At 49.7% G+C, this 23053-nt stretch overlaps 9 protein-coding genes across 9 annotated transcripts in view; 6 read left to right on the forward strand and 3 right to left on the reverse strand.

The window, feature by feature from the left end:
- Pmar_PMAR022967 (hypothetical protein) overlaps window positions 1-35 on the reverse strand; it is a gene marked incomplete at both ends in the record, with an annotated part of 159 nt that extends 124 nt beyond the window's left edge. Inside the window, one exon of the mRNA XM_002771808.1 lies at window positions 1-35. Within this exon, the coding sequence (XP_002771854.1) occupies window positions 1-35 (35 nt within the window).
- Window positions 36-5440: 5405 nt separating this feature from the next.
- Window positions 5441-6541, forward strand: Pmar_PMAR022968 (hypothetical protein; the record flags this gene model as incomplete). Its single annotated transcript, XM_002771809.1, has 6 exons — window positions 5441-5555; window positions 5609-5703; window positions 5874-6005; window positions 6164-6291; window positions 6336-6456; window positions 6509-6541. 6 exons carry the CDS (start codon window positions 5441-5443, stop codon window positions 6539-6541), a joined length of 624 nt encoding a protein of 207 aa, XP_002771855.1.
- A 225-nt stretch (window positions 6542-6766) lies between these two features.
- Pmar_PMAR022969 (cytochrome oxidase biogenesis protein, putative) lies at window positions 6767-8788 on the forward strand (the record flags this gene model as incomplete). Its single annotated transcript, XM_002771810.1, has 13 exons — window positions 6767-6999; window positions 7045-7138; window positions 7200-7259; window positions 7311-7391; window positions 7434-7504; window positions 7745-7881; window positions 7927-7978; window positions 8022-8143; window positions 8191-8301; window positions 8346-8428; window positions 8473-8538; window positions 8590-8679; window positions 8726-8788. 13 exons carry the CDS (start codon window positions 6767-6769, stop codon window positions 8786-8788), a joined length of 1263 nt encoding a protein of 420 aa, XP_002771856.1.
- Window positions 8789-10023: 1235 nt separating this feature from the next.
- Pmar_PMAR022970 (hypothetical protein) lies at window positions 10024-12113 on the forward strand (the record flags this gene model as incomplete). The annotated part of the gene is made up of 11 exons (XM_002771811.1): window positions 10024-10103; window positions 10143-10252; window positions 10297-10368; window positions 10420-10587; window positions 10645-10679; window positions 10837-10949; window positions 10992-11114; window positions 11170-11243; window positions 11290-11438; window positions 11483-11661; window positions 11720-12113. 11 exons carry the CDS (start codon window positions 10024-10026, stop codon window positions 12111-12113), a joined length of 1497 nt encoding a protein of 498 aa, XP_002771857.1.
- Window positions 12114-13065: 952 nt separating this feature from the next.
- Window positions 13066-14299, reverse strand: Pmar_PMAR022971 (hypothetical protein). The gene has a single exon (XM_002771812.1). It carries the CDS (start codon window positions 14284-14286, stop codon window positions 13258-13260), a length of 1029 nt encoding a protein of 342 aa, XP_002771858.1. The 5' UTR covers window positions 14287-14299; the 3' UTR covers window positions 13066-13257.
- A 713-nt stretch (window positions 14300-15012) lies between these two features.
- On the reverse strand, window positions 15013-15455 carry Pmar_PMAR022972 (conserved hypothetical protein; the record flags this gene model as incomplete). The annotated part of the gene is made up of 2 exons (XM_002771813.1): window positions 15013-15175; window positions 15220-15455. The coding sequence occupies 2 exons, from the start codon at window positions 15453-15455 to the stop codon at window positions 15013-15015; spliced, it is 399 nt and encodes a 132-aa protein (XP_002771859.1).
- Window positions 15456-16671: 1216 nt separating this feature from the next.
- Pmar_PMAR022973 (eukaryotic translation initiation factor, putative) lies at window positions 16672-17737 on the forward strand. The gene is made up of 5 exons (XM_002771814.1): window positions 16672-16980; window positions 17027-17149; window positions 17194-17325; window positions 17374-17481; window positions 17538-17737. The coding sequence occupies exons 1-5, from the start codon at window positions 16702-16704 to the stop codon at window positions 17649-17651; spliced, it is 756 nt and encodes a 251-aa protein (XP_002771860.1). The 5' UTR covers window positions 16672-16701; the 3' UTR covers window positions 17652-17737.
- A 110-nt stretch (window positions 17738-17847) lies between these two features.
- On the forward strand, window positions 17848-19198 carry Pmar_PMAR022974 (L-xylulose reductase, putative; the record flags this gene model as incomplete). The annotated part of the gene is made up of 6 exons (XM_002771815.1): window positions 17848-18009; window positions 18189-18335; window positions 18382-18513; window positions 18746-18854; window positions 18900-19039; window positions 19091-19198. The coding sequence occupies 6 exons, from the start codon at window positions 17848-17850 to the stop codon at window positions 19196-19198; spliced, it is 798 nt and encodes a 265-aa protein (XP_002771861.1).
- Window positions 19199-19264: 66 nt separating this feature from the next.
- Window positions 19265-23053, forward strand: part of Pmar_PMAR022975 (200 kDa antigen p200, putative) — a gene marked incomplete at its 3' end in the record, with an annotated part of 6444 nt that continues 2655 nt past the window's right edge. The window contains exons 1-21 of the mRNA XM_002771816.1: window positions 19265-19431; window positions 19477-19582; window positions 19668-19759; window positions 19803-19901; window positions 19955-20033; window positions 20078-20162; window positions 20209-20286; window positions 20333-20421; window positions 20637-20801; window positions 20843-20935; window positions 20978-21033; window positions 21186-21354; window positions 21509-21576; window positions 21625-21758; window positions 21805-21920; window positions 22260-22364; window positions 22406-22445; window positions 22498-22547; window positions 22616-22698; window positions 22756-22855; window positions 22978-23053. The exon at window positions 22978-23053 is cut by the window's right edge and continues 4 nt beyond it. Of these exons, the coding sequence (XP_002771862.1) occupies window positions 19279-19431; window positions 19477-19582; window positions 19668-19759; window positions 19803-19901; window positions 19955-20033; window positions 20078-20162; window positions 20209-20286; window positions 20333-20421; window positions 20637-20801; window positions 20843-20935; window positions 20978-21033; window positions 21186-21354; window positions 21509-21576; window positions 21625-21758; window positions 21805-21920; window positions 22260-22364; window positions 22406-22445; window positions 22498-22547; window positions 22616-22698; window positions 22756-22855; window positions 22978-23053 (2036 nt within the window). The 5' untranslated portion in view covers window positions 19265-19278. The remainder of the gene's footprint in view (window positions 19432-19476; window positions 19583-19667; window positions 19760-19802; window positions 19902-19954; window positions 20034-20077; window positions 20163-20208; window positions 20287-20332; window positions 20422-20636; window positions 20802-20842; window positions 20936-20977; window positions 21034-21185; window positions 21355-21508; window positions 21577-21624; window positions 21759-21804; window positions 21921-22259; window positions 22365-22405; window positions 22446-22497; window positions 22548-22615; window positions 22699-22755; window positions 22856-22977) is intronic.

A 23053-nucleotide genomic window follows, 5' to 3' on the forward strand; every position in this document is an offset into this window, starting at 1 on the left:
GATAACTTATCGCGATATGTCTCACCTTGAGACATATCGCGATCATCTAACTTGAGACTCTCAAGGCGAGCGCAGTGTCCTTCTTAAGTCAAGATTGTTGACCGGATGTTGGGAACCTCCTTCGCGCTAAGCCTCAATATATGCCATGATGGCATATGCGTGCTCCAGGCCCTGGAGTCCAGGGACGGGTGTTGGCAACACCGTGTTGCTGATCGGACACTCAATCTAACTTCCTCCCGTTCTTTCATAAGTAGCTGATATAGCGGCTATATTATAGCCACATACAGTTGGCTCTACCATCTGAGTAGTATACACCCTCGTCAGCAGCCGATCGTATCTTGTGTTCTACGAGTACGTTGTCTCTCATCCCTAATCTGCAACAATCATCCGAGGACAAGTTATGGCTCCACGGAAGAAGAATTCGCCTTTCAAGACTTTTGGAAGAAATCGATGGGGATACTTTGTTAGCGGGCACTCGGTATGGAAGGTGACCAGTGATGGGCCCTCTTTGGCTGAGCATATGGTTTCGATTGAACGCTTACAGTACCTTACTGAATTAACTTACCTTACCTTACTTACCTTGCAGCTTACTGAATCAAGTTGCCATCAGTCTGTCCGACAGACGCTGTCGTCACCGACGGCCTATTTGTGTTGTTGTACCCCATCGACAGCATTGTGCGTGATGCCTCGCCACCATGTGACTTGGCTCAGGGGAAGCCTTCGGAACTATATGCATCCCTTAAAGCCGAGCTTCGCCAACGTTGTTTTGACCCTACAGATGTCGTGCCACTTCGACAACAGTTCAACACGCTCTCGCAAGGGCCTTCTTAACCCTAGTTCATCATTTGCAAGTGCTCGACAACATTGTGAATAGATTGAGATTAAATGGCATCTGCGTTTCGGACGAGGATATCTATGATAGTCTCTGCAATAATCTACGAGAGCCATACGCGGATTGGGCTCTTTCCTATCGATTGGACGGTGTGTCAGTACAATGGGCTCGTATAAGGCCCATTAGCCGTGCACGCGCTCCGTTGCCGATTCCGAATCGGTTGGTTTCCAAACCTACCCTACGACAGGTTCCGGTGGCTGCTACGGCTGCGATTGCTTCCGGTGTTAGCAGCAAATCTATGCGGATAGATTATGCTCATCTATCCAGGGAGAACGGATGCTTTCATTGCCTAGAGGTAGGCCATACTGCCATGGCTTGTTAGGAGGATCTCCCAGCTCATCTCTCGGTACGATGCCTAGGCTGTGGCCCAATAGGGCACAGCAGGAGCGATTGCAAGTTGTTGGCTGGTAAAAAGGTCACCTGTATGCATTGTGGAGGACAGGGCACACTACTGCTATGTGCCGCTCCCTTTCGAGAGCTGAGGCTGTGGCTAGGGAGCCAACAGCTGTGGAAGCATACATTAATAAGAAGCTATCTCCGACTACTTCGGCAGCGACGTGTGTTGAAGAATCTCCTTAGCAACGTGCACTTCCGGCAGATGAACAAGCGGCTCCGATAGCTGAACGTGGAGCCAATGAAGACGGTGAGGGAAACTTTGATGTAGCTAATGCGGTTTTTACTAGTTGGTTGGATACTGTCATTGACAGTCCTTATGGTGCGGCTTTAACTGATCCTACTCTCTGTCATGGTATCTCTTTTGTATATTGATGAACTTTCGAATCCATCTCCGTTGATCACAGACATACAGTTGTCACCTCGGAATAGCCATATCACTGATATGTCACAGTCATAGCGCCTGATATGATATCAGTCGCTATGACTGCAGAGCACTAGTGGATACTGGAGCTGGTAGGAGCTTCATTCGATTCGATATGCTTAATGAAGTACCACATTCTTTCATCGTTGATCTTCGTGATGTTAATATAAGCGTTATGGTTGCTAACGCTGAGGAGTTCGTCTGTAAGCAAGCTGTGATGCTTGATGTTACTACCCCTCAGTTGACAAAGTCCATTTGGTTTTTTATTGTGAAGAGTATATCTTTCCCCTTATACTTGAACTTGATGCTATACGACGGCTCCAATAATTGGCTCCAAAAATCAACAATTGGAGTCCAATTGTTGATTTTTGCTTCACCGGAGAGGATTCTCCTCAAGACTGGCTTGACCGAGAAGGAGGCCGGTCGTTGTGCTGGCAACCGAGAGCATGAAGTTGCTAGTACGAATAGAGGAGACATTTCTGTTTATTCTCCGGGCGAGTCGCCCGGAGGAGGCTGCCTATTAAACCCTCGCCGGGCGAGGGAAAGTCCACGACCCTCATCATCATCAATCTTGTCGTGTAAGCAGTCCGGATGGAAGGAGTATCCAGAAACTCCGACATGTTGTTGGAAGGCTGCTGATAGTTTCTTGAGGTCATCAACGACAGGCCAGGGGAACTCAAAGTCTTGTACGTTATCAGCGAGTTTGTAGTGCTGACCCAATACTGAGTGGACGGTTTCTCAGCATAATCTCTTGCGTGCCGTGCGTTCTGGAGAAATGCGATCTCTATCAAAAGTGGCTAACGATCGTGTCAGCTAGTCTGCCATGGAGTGCGACTGAGTTTATTCTCTGTCAACCACATGCGTTGGTTAAAACACGAGATTCTGAGCAAGGTTTGAAAAAATCCTGTTGGTTTCTGTACATTTCTAACTCAACTCGTATATGAACCTCTTGAATCAAGAGTCTTGATTCAAGAGTCTCGAATCAGTGAGGGAACTCCAGAGCTTAGCTGAGGAAAGTGAACATATGTTGCAAGTTGCAACCTGCAACACAGTATTCGCGGCATTTGCAACTATAACTCAGATAACTGGACCTATGACTCGGCTTCAGATCATCAAACACAATTACCGATACTCTAACAAACTCATAGCGATACTCTAGCGATACTCTGAAACCCTAGCGATACCCATGCAACCAGGTAAGTGTATATAATATAGTTGAGATACTGCAGAGAATCTATGACTCGGCTTCAGATCATCAAACACAATTACCGATACTCTAGAAGTGATACTTGATTCCGGAATTGCAACCAGATAAGTGTACCCGATCAGCAGCCATGAAGTGGCTCATTAAACTTTGCCCTCTCATAGGCCACGTACTGGGCAACAAGTATAGGCTAGGGAGAGTTCCTGAACTGATCGGCCGGAACTGTTCCCCGATCGGGTGTCCGTTCGAAGCGGGATCACCCGATCAGCAGCCATGAAGTGGCTCATTAGACTTTGCTCTCTCATAGACCGCGTATTGGGCAAGAAGTATAGGCTAGCAAGCGTAACTGGGCCAATCGGACGGAACTATTGCCCGGTCGGGTATCGCTTCGAAGCGGGATCGCCCGATCAGCAGCCATGAGTGTGGTTCATTAGAGTATCCCCTTCTGTAGTCAGCATAGTGGCAAACACGTATAGACCAGCGAGTTTTCCTGAACTGATCGGACGGAACTGTTTCCCGATCGGTTGTCCGTTCGAAGCGGGATCACCCGATCAGCAGCCATGAAGTGGCTCATTAGACTTTGCCCTCTCATAGACCACGTACTGGGCAAGAAGTATAGGCTAGCAAGTATTCGTGAGCTGATCGGCCGGAACTATTCCCCGATCGGGTATTCCTTCGAAGCGGAATCACTCGATCAGCAGCCATGAGGTGGCTCATTAGAGTGTGCCGAGAGCCTTGCGCGGGATCATAGCCTTGGACAACTCCTCGACCAAAAACCATCTTCGTGTCATGCCATCTCGTAATCTTCGTAAGAGCACACCTTCATGAATCATGGCCCCGCCACTGACTTAGTCAGTGGCGCAATCTTGGCTGGTCGCTGGTCAGACCAGCGATGAGGCAACGAGTGATCAGCGGGATATCTGTGTCAGAAATGGATTCCTTTCCCTGTTTCATGAGTGCACATTAGTGTTGTCCCAAGTAGTTCGCTAGACGGGTGCCTTCCATCAATCAAGCTACTCACCGTGGGATGGGCCCGTCACTGTGAAGTTATCTCAACGTGACATGCCGAGCTGGGTGTTCGGCTCCCCTCCCGTCATACCAAATTAACTTACCAGTTGCGACCGGCGTGAGGCGAGAACGGTACGCGTATGTGTGCAGCAATAACGTGTAAGCGATTCGGAAGCTCACCTCTCACCCAGCGTTCGTACACCTTGATAGATGGTCGGTGTCACCGCACATGTTAATAACCCACTCCTGGGCGCGTGGGTCTGGTGGGCTGGAAGACAAAAGGTGTCTCTGGCTTCCAGCCCTCGAGGCATCGAGTTAGTCCGACGAGGGCCTCTGCTGGTGCCGCGCACGTTGCGCTCTACCGGGCGCGCCGGCGGTGCGACGCCGCGCACGGTCGACCAACCGATGCTCGCTCCCGGGAGTGGCGGACTGGGTTGGAAGAAATCATACACGGCATATCGTATGCCGTGCATGAATTCTTTCAATTATGCCGCACACGCCGTCTGGTTCCGTGAGGCTGCGACAATGTTCGGCCGCACGGGTCGTTTCACGACGCACCCTGGATACGGGTGGAGGACTTACCGCGGATGATATGCACGTGTGTGTCGGAGACGCACTGTGTGACACGCCCTCCGTATCGGTATTTAACTTGTGTTAACTAGCTAACACTTACTAATGTGGTGCAGCTAGTCGTAGCTAGTAGGAGCGTCAGGTTCAACCGATGTGACTCACATCATGTGAGTCATACACACACTATGAGGTTAACGGGTGCTAAATCCTACGACCCGCAGGCGGCAGGCTACCGCCCAAGAGCATATCCTCATGCAGGGTTGGCCGGGCCAACTTGGGCCAACTCTGGGCCAACTTGGCCCAGACTAGTCTCGTCTGCGGACCGAGCCGCAACGGTTACGATAATCTACTGATAGCATGGCACGCTGGACTCCTAAATCCTGCAGACGCGAGCTGTTTCGAGTTGGGGGGACTAGAGATGAGACACTTGACTCTGTGACCAATGCTCGGGTAGCTTATTCACATCGGTTCGCTGACTCATCCTCTGGTCAGTATTGGTCAGTATTTCGGGCTTCAGGTTTGAGGTTTGGTCAATACCTCTCCCATCCCCAGCGTCTATGGGATTTCTTCCACTAGAAACCCAGCCGACACTAGAAGTTCTGTAACCGCGTCAACTTCGGTATCGATCAGAATGGCGTACGCTACTCCAGAGTACGCACTACACTCGTGGTGTGGTTCCGTGTTCACGCATATTTCTCGGGAGACCTTCTTCCGAGTAAGTCTACCACGCTTCCCAGGATCAGACATGCCACACTGATGACGATTGATGCTTTTTCACTATTCCAAAGAACCGACGGTAGGTGAAAGGCTTGAATTTAAAAACGAGAAGTCGGAGCAAGGGTCCAACTTCACAAGCACGCGCTGGGAATATGGGAAGATATCTAAGCTACGGATCAGCGAAGGTTGATGTCTGACCTTATTGCGATATCACAATCGGCCTCTCTTACCAATGATCCCCGCCAGAAACGATATGCAACAGTCGCAGTGTCAGGTAGAGCCCTCTGACTGCAGCGTCAACGGCTCGGTGAGAACCCCTATCGAAGCAGCCAAGGTTGACGACCCTAGTGATTCCTGTATGGCTAGCTTCCGTTGTGAGGATCCCACATGGTCACTTCAGACCATCGGTTAGCAGGGCCGAAACACTTCATGTTGACCCCTAGTGGATCGGTGGTGGATGGTGAGGGCGGGACAGAGGCGTCAGTTGACGGCCTGGTAGGCTGGGGGCAGACCTCACGCGATCGTCTATGCCCTCAGTATGAGTACTGTCCTCACCCTTAGGATGAGGCCTCGCTGATGTCTTCCGGCCAGCACTACGTACCTAGTCGAAGCCTCAGTATAGTAAGCCCCCCGATGCCGCCGATGATGATGGTGACCATTATCAGTTATCTGCGCCTCCCCTCGGTAGTACACTGGGCTGCCTGCCTTCGGGACTGCATCAGTCGGCTAGACACGGGAGTATGACTCTACGACACAAAGTCGAGAAGGTCTCCGAAGGTATCGATTTGCTCCGACAGGTGATAAGGAGTACTTGTAAATGACTCACGTGGTCATATGTTGCGACATGGAGATAGCAGTAGCTGAATTGATAGTAGGCAAAAGTAGAACGCGGGACCTCCTGAATCGTAGCTGACCGCGCTACCTCTGGACTATATGACTGCTTATGTTTTTCAAGGCTCACAATGATGCAGCGTTCAGCGCTCATTCGAGGTGTGATGACCTTCAGAGAGACATCCAGGCTGTTCACGAGGGTATAGCGCAGTGGAAGGTGGAGGTGGCGGCCAGTGCTCGAGATCAACATCAGTAAGATTGGTGGCATCAACAGTCCCGACTGGTCTCAACCTAAGATACGTCAACGAGCTGAAGACCATCCTAGAAGGGCACATCAGGCGGAGCGAAACCTGCATCATACATGTTCAGAATCAACTCGAAAGAGCTGCCAAGAGGCAGGATCGGCTCGAGCACGCAGTACGTTTCGCCTTTCGGAAATGCTGCTGCCGGAATGCAAATCTGATCTCAGGTTCGACTGCTGGAGGCACAGGTCCTCCAATGATCTGAGCTATTTTTGTTGTTGACTATCATGATAACCGCAGTAGCATAGGCGTTGAAGTTGTTCCTGATTACTGGGCTTTGAGTTGAAAGCTTGTTGTTAGCGATGGGATGGGAATTTGTGATCGGAAAAAATAGTTTTTCATGAGGGAAATTTCGAATGTGGGAGATTCGTGGACATTCCAGCACACATGCTGGGGGAAGTTGTCTCAGCGGCTTGGTCCGCAAAATGCTGTCGAAGGCGTTAGCGTTACGTCGGCTGCCTTCCCCAGCGGCATCACGAGCGTTCTCGACTGCGGCGACAGAGGGCGGCATTTGGACGGCAGCAGAGGCGGGGGACGGACAGGCGCCTTTGCTGCAGGCCCATGACCTCTCTTTCTACCAGCAGTTCGATGTGCCTTCCCTCGGAAAGTATCATAATTACTACCCAGAGAATACACCGTCATTCAATCTGATGGAAAGGTAGTGAATGCCGCGCTCGCCTCTGGTACGACTCCTGTTCACCAGATGCGTGGATGAGGCCCATGCTAGAGGAGCGGAGTTGGCGTCTTCATATGACCCTTACCTTCCTGTGGACCTCATGCAGTCGCTCATCATTACTGTAGGGCCGCTACATCGCACAAGGCAATCGCTTTGGGGATGCCGATGGTCTTTCACGTCAGATCCATGACTACATGCCGGGACATAGCTGGATGGCATCAATAGCAGTAGCGGCCACTGTGGTGAGCGACGTGCTCCTGACACCATTTGGGGCTAGTGTCTATTGGTCTCAGGTTAGGATCATGGTATTACCACTGTTGATATCGTCTATGAGAGCTGGTCGGATCAAGCAAAGGATCATGCCTCAGCTGGATGTGAGCTGTCTCTAGTGGCACTGTGGCCTAGGAACTCATCAGGCGTTGAGTGCTGAGATGAAGGAAGCAGAAAAGAAGGGGAGTCAACAGCAACTCATACGGGCCCAAACGAAGTGATTTGGCGGTGCTTCTTGGAGTGTGATAAATGTTGTTGGTTTGTCTGCATCAGTGTTGGGAAATATGCACATGGTAAACTACATGTGTTGGTGACAATCTTGAAATTCCGAGGAAATTTTGGAAGTTTCTTCATTGTTTTTGTAAACTTCTACTTTAGCTCGGTATAATTAGTGAGGAAATTTGTGAACTCAGCTGAGGAGAGTAAATGTATATTCTCACACTGGTCTGTCCTGTAGATACTCTCAGTTCATAAAGGAGCACGGGTCAATGGTGACGATGAAGGGCATGATGGGCATGTTCGTACAAATACCAATATTCACTACTGCCTTCCTTTCCATGCGTCAGATGTCCAACCATCCTCATATATTCAAAGGTGAATCACCCGCTGGTTGTGACATCCAGCTTTCCGTGCGCTCAGGGTTCCCGATGGAGACGCCGTTATGGTTGGACTCATTGGCGCTCTCGGATCCGTAATAGTATCTAACTAAGTGTCCTGTGAAGATTTACTGTCAGGATAATAGTCTTGCCAGTGTTGGCCTCGGCCTTGCTATTGACTAATATAGAGTTCTTCGGATCGCTGGATTCAGCACAAGCAGCAGAAGCTGGGGACCGTCCTGATACCAAGAACAAGCTTGGTATGACATTCTCATTGTGTTATGGAGGTGCTCATGTGTTGCTGCAGGTATTGACCAGAAGACTATGCAGAAGTATTCCCGCCATGGTTTCCGAGCCCTTTGCGTCATTGCTCTTCCCGCCACAATGTACCTTCCTGCGGGCCTTTTTGTCTACACCTGTGAGCACCGGTGGAGGTACATTAATTTGAGTAGTTGTTCGCAGGCACGAATGCCCTGTGGGCAATCACCCAAAACCGTATACTGCGGCTGCCCATTGTAGAACAAGCTCTCAATATACCGCATAATGTAGGGTAGATGTAAGTGTGGACGAGAATGTCCTTTTGATACAGATAAAGAAAGAGGAGAAGAAGGATGAGACTTATTTCGACCCGGGCTCGATCGTCACCGTGGAAGAGGTGACAATGAACATTCCTGCTCCTGGCGTTCGCGATTCCCGACCTTCCTAGGCGCTGCGAATATCTAAAGAGAACAGTCAACGTGCTGAACAAATTGCTCGAATGAACTTAGAGCAGAAGCTTGCGCGGCGGCAGGCGCAGGTGAGGAGGTTTGTATGAGTCAGTGGTCTGGCATTATGACTATTAGGCGGCCGTTGAAGTCTCTCTCCCACGAATTGTGAGTATGAAGAGAAAGCAAAAGGGAGAGTGAGGGAGTTCATGTTAGTATGTTGTTTCTGGTCAAGTATTGGTGTTGCGCACAGCTTAAGTTTGTTTGTTTTACTAAAATGACGCATTCATGTTAGGGTTCAATGTTACCATCGAGTTCTTGTCACTTTTGAATTTACTGTCACTGCGGTGTGTTGCGTCCCCTAGCTCTCGTGGGAATAGAGGTGACGGTTAATTATGTCATTTCTGTCGAAATCCTGTCTATGGTTACAGTAGCATTTACTTTCGACGAAGTAACTTCCATCGGCCTACCGATATAACGTACATATTCAGTCGTTTACCTCAGTCGGTTAGAGCATCGCGTGGATGCACCAACTGGTTATCCCTTGGCTCTTATCAACCAATTCATACGAGCCACTAATTCCAGCTGGTCGGATGGGTGGAAACCCGATAGGTCACCCGAGTTCTTGATTAAGATCTGGTCTTAATGATTGGCGCAGCTTCGAGCACTGAGATCTTGCTAGGCCAAAACGAACTGTCGTTTCTATAGGAGCACGTAGTAGTAAAAACGAAGGCGACACATGGGCTTCGGGAATCATCGCGGGCATCTGTGGATCTAAACTGTCCTGAAGCTGATCAGCGAGGCACATTCTAACCTGCGCTCATTCCAACTGGGAGCAATTGAACCTACAAATGCAGAGACCATTCGAGACTGATTGACATCTACTCCTATGATTAATCCGGGCAGATTCGTTGGGACACGGTTGTGCAAGTGCATGAAGTGCGCACATCGAAGAATCGCCTGGTATTGCCACTGCGAGATCATATGATACCTTCGAGGAGTAATCGTAATCCCGATGATTATTAATGCTCCTCAGCAGGAAGGGATCGAGGTGAGACCGAACGCGTGATCTCGAGGCTCTCCAGTGCCGCGAAGATATGAAGGGTATCTTGGGGTATCTTACCGTTTCGTATCTACAGGGTCTGATGCGCAGCCGCGAGATTTTAGATATTCTACACTCTAACCGCATGTCGACGTCCCCCACTATCTTCCCGAGGCGGCTCAACTAGGCCTAAGTCTAATGTCCGCGCCGAGAGCAAGTGGAAGAAGCACTGTTTACTCTGCTGAGGAGGAGAAGACGGAGCTTCACCACACATGCCTTACTCTTCAACTTGATGTTGCCATGTGTTGTCAGTGTCATCCATGCTTCTACTATTTCTGGCGCTCTGCTGCTGACTAGCTCGGTTTTCTCTCAGTTCAGTACTCCCTAAGGCATAATGCGTATTTATCTTTACTCTTCCCTTGCGACAGTCGCTCAAGCCTTCGCAGCAGTAGAAGTAGCTGACCAATGCCATGAGTGAGTCGCATGCACTGAGATACCTTGACGTAGTTTTAGTTACTGTCGAGAGATCTTCGGAAGCGACTCCTACTGCCGGTACCACAACGATCGATACTACTGCCGAGGCGGTCTCCCTTCAACCTCTCCTTGCGTGCCTCGCGTCGATTGTAACTCACAAATCGTCGATTTTGTCATGAGTTCGTTCTCTCAGGTGCCATAGAGGGACCTGTGTCTGGTTCGGCTACTGCGCCCTTTTCTTCATCTATTGACGAACCGATCAGAGGTGGGCCTTCCATGCTCGTCTTGGTAATTGGCTCTTTACTGATCTCTTCAGAGGAACCCGCCCCAGCGCATGTCCAAGGCTCGAGTGGACTGACGGGCTGTGATAACTATTGCCAAGAGCTGAATCCTGGTGTCGTCACATACTGCAAGCTGTTCTCATCTCCACCGAGATGCAAGCACGGTAGTCAGCTGTGCCGACCGAACCAGGAGTGCACCACAGGTGAACATTTCGGACCTCTGTGAAGCGTTTAAGGTGTTTTCACTTCATTCGTTCCAGGCTACTATAACCCGTCGGCACCATCTGACCAACGGGTACCTGACGACTCAACGACCACGACGAAGAATATTATCCGAACAACGCCTGCCCCTACACAAGGTATCAGCTCCCTTCGCTGCATCCTCTGTCGACGGTCATCGAGCTTAGGTTCTGGGATGAACTCGCGATCTGGATGTGGAGGTGCCGCTCCAGGTGGCGAAGAAGATGTGTTTTGGTGGACAGAATGGCCCTCTGGACTGTACAGCAAAGCGCAGTGGACCGAGTAAGGTGGTTCGAGTCAAGGAGTCCTCTTGGTCTGCCGGTGTGTATGGCATTGGGGTTTCAATTGCCTGAGGTTAATTGATCAGATACTATCAGCGACTGCTGCGTCTCCTGACCTCCAACTGTGCATACATGCGCGTCACCAAACTCATCCTTCGAGTGCTACATCCCCAATTCCCTCCCGGTGTCTCATCCAGCGATAGGCTATGGTGAGTAGCCATAACTCGAGTCTGATGGCGACCACAACGATGTGACTGTCTCAAGGTATCCAGACGGCGATGTTACGAAGAGTATCATGTACACCGAGCTCCTCACAAAGCTTGGTGGTACAAGTGTTCGTAAGACTAGGCATTTCTCCAGCCAGCCCTTCGTGATTTCCTTCAGGTGAAGTGTTTATGCTCCCCTACGTCTTCGATGAGGTCTCAAGAGAGGGATGGTTGAGCATTGCCCCGACGAAGGGAAAAGTTATGTCTGGCGTTTTCCATCTATTGAAGGAGTATAACGCTAAATTATCGTCTATCCAGTTCTCGGGAGTGAGTGCGAATCTCTATGGAGTTCAGCAATGTATGTCAACTAGATTACAGTCGACTACGAGGAGATGAAGCATGTCCCAACTGAATATGATCTGTTCTGGGATCCCCAAGGTGAAGCAGATTTCAAGGACGGGACAAACTTCGAAGTTGGCGTTGCCATCGGTTTTGATCAAGTCGGTAGATTCAAGGAGTGGCCTTGGGTCAATAACTTGTATCTGGAGATGTAAGCCCAACCTAGTGTGCAAGTGGAGCGAAATTGCGTTTGCGTTATCTCATCTTAGGTATGATTTCTTCCGTCCTACTGCTTATATCAGTCAAACGGCCAATTCGAGGTTCCTATTGTACAAGAATAAGGCTAGCAAGATGGTCAACTATGTGGTTAACGAGGCCGTCGACAAGGTCGTCCAGGCAGCTTATGCGGACCATCGAAGCCGCGCTCACCTTATGTGGTCGTTGCAACATCAGGATGATGGATGTGTGTACCCACTGAACTCGGGTAAGTGCGGTTATAACAACGAGTTCGGCTCTTGGAATCCTGCACCCTTCAACGAGTTCCTTCGTCTCATCAAGAGCAAACTACCCCATAAGTCACAGGGAGTGTATCACTATGACTTCCTGCCGTATTCAATGATCCCCGAAGATATGCACCAGTGTCTGAGTAATGGTTGTTCCTAATCATCATTGGGAACTGTAAATTTCACTGGGTAGCAGACGTCTCCGTAGTAGTGTCATATTATTCAGTACATAGTCAGCCGCTCAAGTATATCCTACGGTTGTTATCCATTAATTCACCATACCAACTATATCGACTCGTCCAAATCGCTCTTAACCCTATTCGAAGCATCTGGTCTCGTCAATCCCTCTTAGCCATGTCAGGCAAGAGTAGAGAAGATGCTTGTTATTCGCTCTTTCGTCTATTTTTTTGAATTCGGTCTTTTCGTATTAATTATGGCCATGTGATGTAAGATGGTATGCAACACGGAACAGCTGCAATTTCAACCATATCCACGATGTTGAGCATTATTTCAGTGGAATGAATAATGAAGTATGTGTAGTACACTAAACCTGCACGATTGGCGCAGAAAGTACTAGATAAATGCTACTTGGTTAGGATGCTTGATATTTCCATATGATAATAGTAAATTATGGTATGTCAGTGAACATCAGCTGAAGAACATCGGCTTGAAGTGATCGAAATTTCACAGTGAAATCTACGTTACATGTTTTCTCAAGTCAATGTACGCGGTGGATGAATGACAGTGGGCGGTGAAGTTGTGAATTATCCTATTCCCATTAAGTAGATTGTTGCGCTCGCCAATATTATCGCACGCATTCACGAACGTTTCCTTCACTTTACCACTTTGGTGCACTCCAAATTACCAGGCGCGAATCCCCAACAGAAAGGAGGAAATGTTGGTTCGATGACAGGATCCAAAGAGGTCGAACCTAACCGTCTGCGTTCTGGTCAAATAACAAATGGCTCGCTCGTGAACTAGACGATAGTGGGAAGATTCGTGCATCATTTCAATCTTGCCCGACTGCAGTAGCAGCAGTTGCCTGAATGCTTCCTCCTCCCTAGGTCACTTACTAACACAAGAAATAGATGAATGGAGGTAGCTGTAGCTTCCTTGTGAATCGAATATAGTGAAAGAGTTGTTAATGGTGACAAATACCATGTGTAAGGGAGATAAGTTGATTGAATGCTGGCAAGTTGGGATCCAGGTCGCCTCTAAAATTACATAATGAGAGTAGGAGAACAGTTTACAAAACATATCAGAGACTGAATGGAAGAGACTATCTCTTGTGATCCCAAATCGCCCTAAACCCATTCTAAATCCACGACTTTTACTAAAGGACCCTCTTCCTCAGACGCTGAGGCCATCCATAGACAATTTCTCGTGAGGAACACCTTAGCAGACTCCTCCTCTTTCATGCTAACCACCTCTTTCACGTCGCCATTGATGAGATCGATGGTGATAAGAGCAAGTGTGGATGATGAGCCATCTTCGAAGTATGAGACAAGACCGATAGCGACGTGATCAGTGAGCCCAATGACTTGATGGACTCGGTGGATTTGAGGTAGATGAACCACGCGGGACCATGTAATCTCTGTACCATGCCGAAGGTCAGGAGGAGAAATGTCAGCGACCCAGATGCTATCCTCCATGGCGCATAAAAGTCTTGTAGTATCCTTGCACGCATGCACAGATATAGCTTGTATGAGCTCGCTGGGTACGGGTGCGAAAATCTTGAACCATTCACCCTCGTGTTCTTCCCGTGCACGCGGTCTGATATCAATCGAAGTTAAAACACCCGACCCTTTAGTCACAGAGTTGGCAACGAATAGACTGCCGTCACTAAAGGCAAGTAATGGTTTTGACCTAAGCAAGCCCTCTGCAGTCCAGCACGATACACTCACTTGCTGCTGGTCCTCATCTGCGGAACCTTCACGACGGAGTTCCATCACCCTCTTCCCATGATTCCATCGGAACGTATGAAGTACACCAGACCCGGGTTCGATCCCGGCAAGTTGCACATTCAGTGCAGAACTTTCCAGACTTCGAAAGGTATCACAGCCTCTCTCCATGGCAAAGATTCGGGCGTCATCTGTGGACTTGCAATAGACCACCCGACCATCACAAGCGACCAGGTCGGTGGCCGAGCCCTCCTGTATCGGAAGCCCTCCAATCTGGGCCTCGATCGCCGATACTGATGCAGGGGAGAGAGTCGGTACCCAAACCAAACACGTAAGGTATTCCCAAACAGAGCTGAGCATCTCCATAGGCGGCGTATTAGTAGCCGTCTTATGCTGGAGCCCGGCTATAAGGGCCGCTGTGGAGTGAGGCATGCTAAGAAAATCTACAATAACAAGTACTGTACCAAGACGTGAACACGGACCAAATCGTGGGTAGAAATTATAACAGTGGTGAACGAAGTGTTTCAAGATGCTGTGACGTGCGTATCACCACCACCACCGCCTCGGTCGTGCATTACTGCTGCTCTCACTAGCTCATCCCACACGCTATTTATTATACCATCCAGAGAGGCCGCAGAAGGCGGTGGAGGGCTGCGGGGCCGCTTCCCAAGAGTAGCTGCTGGTGTGGTAGACTTGTGTTGGCGACGAGTTGAGAGCAACTCCCTCTCTCGACGGCCCTTGAGGGCATCCAGCAACTCTTGATTGGCAGCCTTTATCCGGTCTCGTTCATCCCGAGCTGCCGACTGCTCCTTCCAGACCTTCTCCCTGACGAGGAATTATTACCCACAATTCGTCAAGACTCCAGTAATTAAAGCTCCGAATCGCCGGCACAACAATGTCATCATGCATTACAACTCCAGAGTGTAGATAACTGCCTGTTAGTACTCTATCTCAGAATATAGAGACTACCAATAACCACTAGATCGATGGGCCCAATCCTCCATCTAGGGTTTTCGGGTTTTCGGAAAGGCTAGGAAATGATGAAACAGAACTGGGGAAGCGACGGCTACGAGAACACTGTGGACAGTGATGGCAGGAAATATGAAAATTTCATAATAATTGCATCTACTACTGATTTTTATGTAGGATACCGTTGAACTAGGAGCAATAAAAGCAAAGCCTGTAGTACTTGGCTAGAAGATCCTCCCTTAGCCGACTCTGTTCGGCATTCTGCATCTGCCGCATAGACTCCTCTTGCTCTGATGCGGCCATCTTATCATCAATCGCTTGTCGCGTGGGAGGGTCCAGTAAGGATTCGTATCTGCCATACCACTCCTTTGCCTCATCGTGCCAATTGATCTCTACATGAGCGTGAGATTATTGAACATAGCCGCATAAAGTGCCTGCTGCTCCCCTGGGTTCTTATCAGGATGCAACTTCAATGCCCTCTTCCTATAAGCCCTCTTCACCACAGTAACCGTGGCTGTCTTGGAGACCCCTAGGATTTCATACGGGTTGAACCGTCTGCCCAAGTCGGAGGCATCGATGGGATGCCGAGGGGGATGGACGGCCGCCTTCTTCGAGGGGGATCCTATTGTCATTGGAACAGAAACTGAGAGCCGATGTGGGCGTGCAGATGGGAGGTAGGCGTGAAAGAACCCCGGGGAGCTGCACAATACTGGGTTATATAGAGTGCGGTTTGGGTTTACTACTCCCTAGACAACGACGCTCTTGAGTTAGCACTGGGAAGACTGGACCTTGAGCCAAGTGACACCGCAAGAGCATCTCGAAGAGAGAAGGGACAATGTAATTTCTATCAAATATGAAAGGTTTACATAGCTTCGAAAGCGATCCTTTGAAAATACCTTTGAGATAGCCTGCAGATGGCACGGACATGTTCAATGAGTACTCATGCCCCTGCAGAGGCCGATATTTAGCAACGACTGTCGTGTAGCTACAGCCTGTTGCCCTACCTTTTAATGCTTTGATGCGCAAGCACGACTACGCAAACACGGCTCTAGAATGAATTCTCCTAAGATGATTCGGACGTCGTTCCCAAATTCACAACAGCTTCATGAACCTAAGATGATGATGATGATTCCTTGAAGATGCGTGTTGTCGGAATTGTTTTTCACTCACGTCGCGTAATCTTTCGCGCGCCACGAAATTGGGTATAACTGTGAGGAGCGTAAGCATTTCCGAATTGCTCAAGGGTGGAACAAGGGAGCCTTGGAGCTCTCCGCCAAGGTAGCTCCCTTCCCCGCGCCTCAATGTGGGTAATTTCGTCATGCAGTCGCTTTCTAGACGGGCATACTCATTACTCGAACACTTGCGACTCGTTGGTGGTTGTCACAATTACAGGGGTGAGAATTGTCCCCATCATCCTAGGTCATCACATTCGTATGATTAAATCGTCTATGATGAACAACTACCTCTGAGCGCATGGTGCTGTGAGTATTACCTCTACTCTACATAATACAACGCGAGCTTTCGAATTTAGAGTTGACACCCCCTTGCATAGTCGCGACGTATCCCTTTCTAGTGTTGTGAGATTGTTGCCTACTTACGTACGGGTTCGTTTTTTTCCACGACTTTTATGAGGCATCTGCCTCGGGTGTATTCTCGCATCAATGGGGGATGGCAGTCCGCATGAATGATCTTGTCTTAAGGGTTATATTTATTACATGTTATAATATTTCAATAGTATACGTATTCAATATCTTTTATAACACATTTATATATCTATTTATTATATAATTATATTGTTAATAGATATCTATACAGCTATTTATATATTATAAACTATTTATTGTTGTTAGTTGAGTCATCACTGTTTATCATTGAAGAATGGCTGTGAGGTGTGCCTTTGAGAACTCAAACGAAGTGGGCGTCTTTGCCATGCTCACGAACTCCTACTGTATCGTGGCCCTAGGGGGCAGTGAGAACTTCTACTCAGCCTTCGAGAGTGAGTTGAAGCCCCATATACCGGTCGTTCACGCCACCATCGGAGGGACCAGGATACCTGGGCGAGTGTGTGTTGGTAACCGACATGGTCTGCTGGTGCCTAGCATTACTACTGATAATGAGCTGCAGCATTTAAGGAACGCATTGCCTGAGAGTGTTAAGGTAAGTAGAAGAGCTGAGGGGGAGGGTTCAGTAGGATGGTTGACAGATACAACGAGTGGAGGAGCGGCTGTCTGCCCTCGGCAACTGTATTGTTTGTAACGACTACGTCGCCTTGGTCCACCCTGATCTTGATAGGGAAACTGAGGAGATCATCCAAGACGTGTTAAAGGTAGTGTTGATGTTCTCTGTGGGAGTTTTGATATGCTATTGTAGGTTGAAGTTTTCCGTGGTGCTGTAGCTGGTAACGTGCTGGTCGGGACATACCTCACTCTCACTAACCAGGGAGGGCTGGTCCACCCTACGACCACTGTAGAGGAGATGGATGAACTCAGTCAGCTTCTACAGGTGAGTTATGTCTTTGGCAGCAGGAGTCGATGGGTAGAGACCTCATAGGTGCCTTTGACTGCTGGTACGGTTAACCGAGGGTCTGACTCGGTCGGTGCTGGTATGGTCGCCAATGATTGGGCTGCTTTCTGTGGGATGGACACCACTGCTACTGAGGTAATACTACTACTACTGCCTCTGCTAGGCTCGATGGTGATGGCTTGTGGTATTAGGTTGCGGTGATTGAGAGTATCTTCAAGCTCCAGCAGTTTACAAAGGAGGAACCTGGCAAGGAGGGTGCTAGTATGGCTGATGTTAATAAGTCGATCATTGACAACTACGCCTAGTTCTCGGATCATTGCCACTCACTCTTTACCAAGCCCTGTGAGGTGGTGTAGTAGGTGCTGCTGCTGCGCTGTTGCCTTTAACTCCTGCGGGGTATGGTTCTATTCAAAAGACCGTAGTCGTTTGGTTGTTAAGGGGGGGGGGGGGGGGGTTATCGAGGTTTCGGGAAAACAGTGTGAGTGTTTTCTTTGTCTGCATATGTCCGTGGCCTTCGATTTCCTCAATAGATTTTTCATCGTAACGGGTGCTGGCAAGGGCATTGGTCGTGACGTAGTACTATCCTTGTTGCATAACAATGCTAGAGTGTTGGCGGTGTCTAGGACTAGAACTGACCTGGAGGATCTGGTGGGTGCTGGTGGGGTAGTAGCTAGGTATTAGTCGATACTCATCTTTCGAACGGTTGAGAAATCACACGATCTTCCAGCTCTCCATTAGGGTTTCAAACGCTCTAATTCCCTCAGGAGTATCGTAGTGGAGATTAACTCGTCGAGGCTTCCGAAGGGTCTCGGGAGCCGTATGGTATTGTCACTTGTATTCAGGCATCATCTTTAGACGAGAATAAGGCAGGGCGACTTTCGCATCTGGCGGTGGATGTGTCTGATCATGCAGTGTTTGAGACGGCATTGAAGGACGCGTTGGAGCTGGAGGAGGAAGTTCACGGTCTGGTGAACTGTGCAGGAATTGCGGTAGGAGTGGTATGGAAAGTGACGTTGGGGTGATATTCCCTTTCAGAGGTTGGATTCTTTATTGGAGATGAGCAGTGAGTCTTTCGATACCCACATTGACACCAACCTTGGTGGGCCCTTTGTGGCTACTAAGGTGGTGGGCAATGCGATGAAGGATAGAGGAATCAAGGGCTCCATCGTAAGGAGGGAGAACTGGGCTCGTCTCGACTCGCGTGAGGTACTGTTGCAATATGACGTTATGTATGTTATGGAGTAGATCTGGTGGAGAAATCGGCTCAAAACTCGACGTAGTTTGGAAAATACTCCTCTGATGAGAAATCTGTGGTCTATAGTGATGAAATGTGATGATAGCCTTATACGGAAGCTTATGTACACTATACCATGAATACTACAGGTGTGGTGTACTGTAGGTGAATATGAGCTCTCAAGCTTCGTCGATAGCCTTACCCCGCCACACAGGGTATTGCTGTTCTAAGGCTGGGTTGGATATGCTCACTAAGATGACGGCTTTGGAGTTGGGTGGGTCTAGGGATGGTCAGCCTCATTGGGTGAACAGGTGTACAGGTCCATACGGCATCCGTTGCAACTCCGTGTGCCCTACAGTTGTGATGACCCCAATGGGCTTGAGGGTATGGGGAGTCGAGGATAAGGCCAAGCCCATGAGGGACCGTATACCCCTTGGGAGGTTCGCTGAGATGAGTGAGGTAGGTTCCATCTACCATGTGTGTAGTGACGGGGGATGGTTGGTGTTGTAGGTTACATCGGCCGTGCTATATCTCCTTAGTGATGCATCGTCTATGACGACTGGTAGTTCCATCAGTGTTGATGGTGGTTTTACTACTACTTGCACACTTAGTGGTTAAGGGTGTCTGGCAGGAGTAGTTTCTGTGGGTAGTGAGGTCTTGAGTAGGTTGCGTGCTTTATTGTGTAGTGGTTGAATGTGATGCCGATTTCACACCGTCACCATAGCAGTCACCGCAAGAGTCGGCGGTCCCCCAGGCTCACGGCGGGTGGAGATAAGATCTTGACTAGGCAGATGTTGCAGCTGAGGTGCCGCTCGGACCGGCTGGACATGATCACCAAGCTCAATCTCTGGGTGGGTACGAAGGAGTAGGGGCCAACTTGGGGCATGTGGTGGTAGGGCAGCGATTTGGGAGATGTGAGCGTCATTGGCGAGGCCCTGCCGGCGTTGGAGGTGTGCAGTCTTAGTGTGAACCGTATAAGGACGTTGAGTGGGTTCAAAGGATGTAAGGTTGGGCTTGAAGGGGAGCTGGTTCGGTCACTAGCATGATGCTATTGTGTGTAACGGGGAAAGAATTTGTGATGTTGTAGGTAACAGCCTCCGAGAGCTGTATCTGCGTAAAAACGCTGTGAGTGATGTGGAGGAAGTGGAGCACCTAAGGCGTCATTGTCGGTGTCTAGAGGTAGGCTAAGCCTGTTGCATATTGGTCGGAGGAGGGTGAGTAGATACTCCTGTTGGAGGACAACCCTTGCAGTGAGCATCCGGGGTATAGAGAGTATGTCATATCGAGGCTACCATGGCTGAGGATCCTGGACAATAAGGAGGTGGGCCACCAGCAGCAGGGCCCGGTGGGGATCACTGAGTGCTTTTGTATCAGATCACAGAGGAGGAGCGGCAAGCTGCGACAGCTTCTGTGTCGAGTCGATCGGCTGTGTCGGGTGGTGATGAGATGGAGGGTAGTGGGGATGGGGTAAGGGTTGGGCAGTGTGCTGGTGATTAGGTAGGGGAAGGCTGCCTTGGAGTAGTGGTGGACCGGGAGGGGAGTATTCCTTTGTGAGCTGTACAGAGGGAGGTGGCCATGGAGGGTAATAGGAGGGGGCTAGGAGGTACTGGAGAGGGGCTTGGTCGTAGGCAGTCCCCAGCTACCGAGGGGCCCAGCTTTCAAGAGTGTGATACCACCTACGATGGTGATGCTCGTCGAGGATCCTGGTGAGGAGATAAGATCAGTGTGGGGTGGTTGTTATACGCCTTGTAGGGCCCTAGAGGAGGCGTCTGCTATCGGCAGTGTCGGGAGGGGACGATGTTCGAGTGTAGGGGGACCGCTCTGGGAGGGTCTGCTGAGAGGTAAGCGTCTTAGCTGCTGACGATCAGTGAAGGGGTTTTGGGAAATATGTTCGCTTTCCTCAGCTGAGCTCAAGAGTTACCTCAACTAGAGCATTTTATGAAAGAATTCGGGTAGAAATGTACAAAAATGTCCCAAAATTTTCTTAAAATTTTCTCATCGCCATCAACACATGTGGTTGACCATGTACATATTGCTCATCGATACTGTTTGGTAGAACGACCTCATGGCAATGATGGTGTCCATGACGATACGTACGAGCTCTCGGTGTCGTACATCACTGAGGAGGCAGCTCGGCCGAGGGACTCCTTTGTATCGATGCGCTCCTCTTCTGTGGAGAGGGACCGTGGCTCTGTTGATCACCGTGGAGAGTCACTAGGGGGTAGGTGTACTGGGGGGAGGTGGGCGCAGTGGTTGTTGTAGTGAAACAGGAGGAGGTTGAGGAGGACGACTCATTGGAGGAAAGGGTCAGCTCTAGCAGTAGTGGTGGAAAAGATAATAACATTGTGACTGCTGGTAGGTTGGACTTGGGTGGTAAGTGGGGGAGGTATGTGTTAGTGTTGGCGTTGCTACGGGAGCTTGATGAGGAGTCGATGCTTAGAGTGAAGACGGAGGTGGATCGTCGGGTTGCGGCCTCCTCTCGGGGTGTGGCTGGGGCATAGGGGGATAGCATGTAAATGAATTCATAGGGTAGTTTCCTTGGATGTTGGTGTTGAGCTGGGGCTGATGGGGACTGTGATGTAGCTACTGCATCCTCTTTCATTAGACTACTATGGATGACCATGATGAGCACTGGCGACGAGTGAAAGCGATGGTTGAAGCTGATCCGGACATAGTGGTGACACGGAAGTACACCTTTGGGGTCTCCAACCTGAGGACGCGCTATAATGAGGAGTATCTGATGCTGATGCCCAAGTTTAGAGATAGATTGTATGGTAATCATATCGTTGAGAAAAGGCAAGGTCGAGCAAGAGAGCAAGATTAGATGTGGACATGTGTTGAAGTACTCACTGGAGTGCGTTTAGTGATGTTAATTTGAGGGGTGTGGAATTTTATGGCGCAGTGACGATTTTATGAGAAGGGGTGCAGGCGGCGACTTGGAGTTTGGATCTAGTCCTTCGCCATCACAGGCGTCTGAGGCTAGCGAGGCTGAGCTGGTATGGTGTCGCGATAGTGCGGTCTTCCTCCTCTTCATTAGACTGTAGGTACCATCAACGCCGATACGTGGTGGTGATGGAATGCTGTATAATGGAGGGGCTTCGTCGTCCTCGGTGTCACACGGGTTAGGAAGGGCAGCGGACGGGGGCTCTATCCTGGCCTCTCCGGAGACCCCTGCAAGGTGGGGTTCCTCAGCTGAGGGGAACTGCTGCTTTGACATATGTCAGACCGAGAGCCCCACCGCCACCTCAGGCAGCGGATGAGGACCCTGTAGCGCCCATCGGGGTTGCTGTGGATGACCCTCCACATGGGGTCCTCTTTATGGACTGGGCTGCTGCTAGTCGTAAGGACCTCAGCTGCTGGAATGTCGATCATTGTTGGGCGTATTAGTGCGAGATCTATTCGAGGTTATCATGGAATGGTCAGCAGCGTTTTAGCTCTAAGTGTGGTATGTATCAGCAGGGGGGGACAATATGCAGATGGTCAATTGCATGTGTTGGTGGCCATCTTGAAGCTCTGAGGAAATTTCTGGAGTTTCTCGTTGGTTTTCGTACATCTTCACCCGAACTCATGCGTAAAGTTTCATAATTTGTGAGGAAACTTCCAAGGAAAGAAGATATATAAAGTCCAACTATAGGGAGGGGGAGATACATCGTTCGTGGTTGACTGGTTTCATCCTCAGCCTTGGACGACACGCAGGCGTTGGATGCGAGCTCGAGTGGGGAAGGAGGCCGAGAAGTTGACCTTACGGTAGATATCTCTGAGGAAGGCTCGGCTGTTGCGGAATGTAGAGCGATGAGTGGTAGTGTGTGGAAGATATGTGATCAGACCAAATTGAGGACCCATTGTCGCAGGGCACAGTGGAGAGGTGGGGGCTCGGGTGTGGGGAGTAGGAGCGTAGTTTATCCTCTTTTTTCCAGTCCTGAGAAAGACCCTTGCCGTCGGGGATGCTGTGCTCTTCTGCCTGGACGTAGGAGTCAGTTCTCGTTGGTCTGGGCTCTGATTTGTGATGAGGATTGGTTGGGAGGCTCTCTGTAGGTGTTTGTGAGGCCCACCTGGTCCTGTTGAGCAGCTGTAGGCCCACTATGGACGTGCCCCATGTGGTGCATCTTGGGAAGGAGGTGAGTTGAGGAGGAGGGGGTCCATGAGGGTGGCGATGGAGCAGTTCTGGCCCTCAGAGATGCACTATCGGTCGAGCAGTGGAGTCAGATGTGTATTTGGACTCGGTGGCCTATCCTAGGACGCTGAGTAGGGAGCATGCTGTTATTGAGAGGAGAGGTGAGCCGTGCTTGACCGCGCGCCACGAAATTGTCAATGGAAATGAAGAGGTTGGATGTTACATGAATGACCCGAACTCATTGAGGGTAATTTTGTGGCGCGTGACGGTGTATTAATCGTAGGTCCTTGCAACTTCATCGTGAAGGACCTCCGTAGCGTAAACGGCGTGTATGTTAATGGCAAGGCTATTAAGGATGA

Source organism: Perkinsus marinus, assembly GCF_000006405.1.
Source record: "Perkinsus marinus ATCC 50983 genomic scaffold scf_1104296962378, whole genome shotgun sequence".
Lineage (NCBI taxonomy): Eukaryota > Perkinsozoa > Perkinsida > Perkinsidae > Perkinsus > Perkinsus marinus.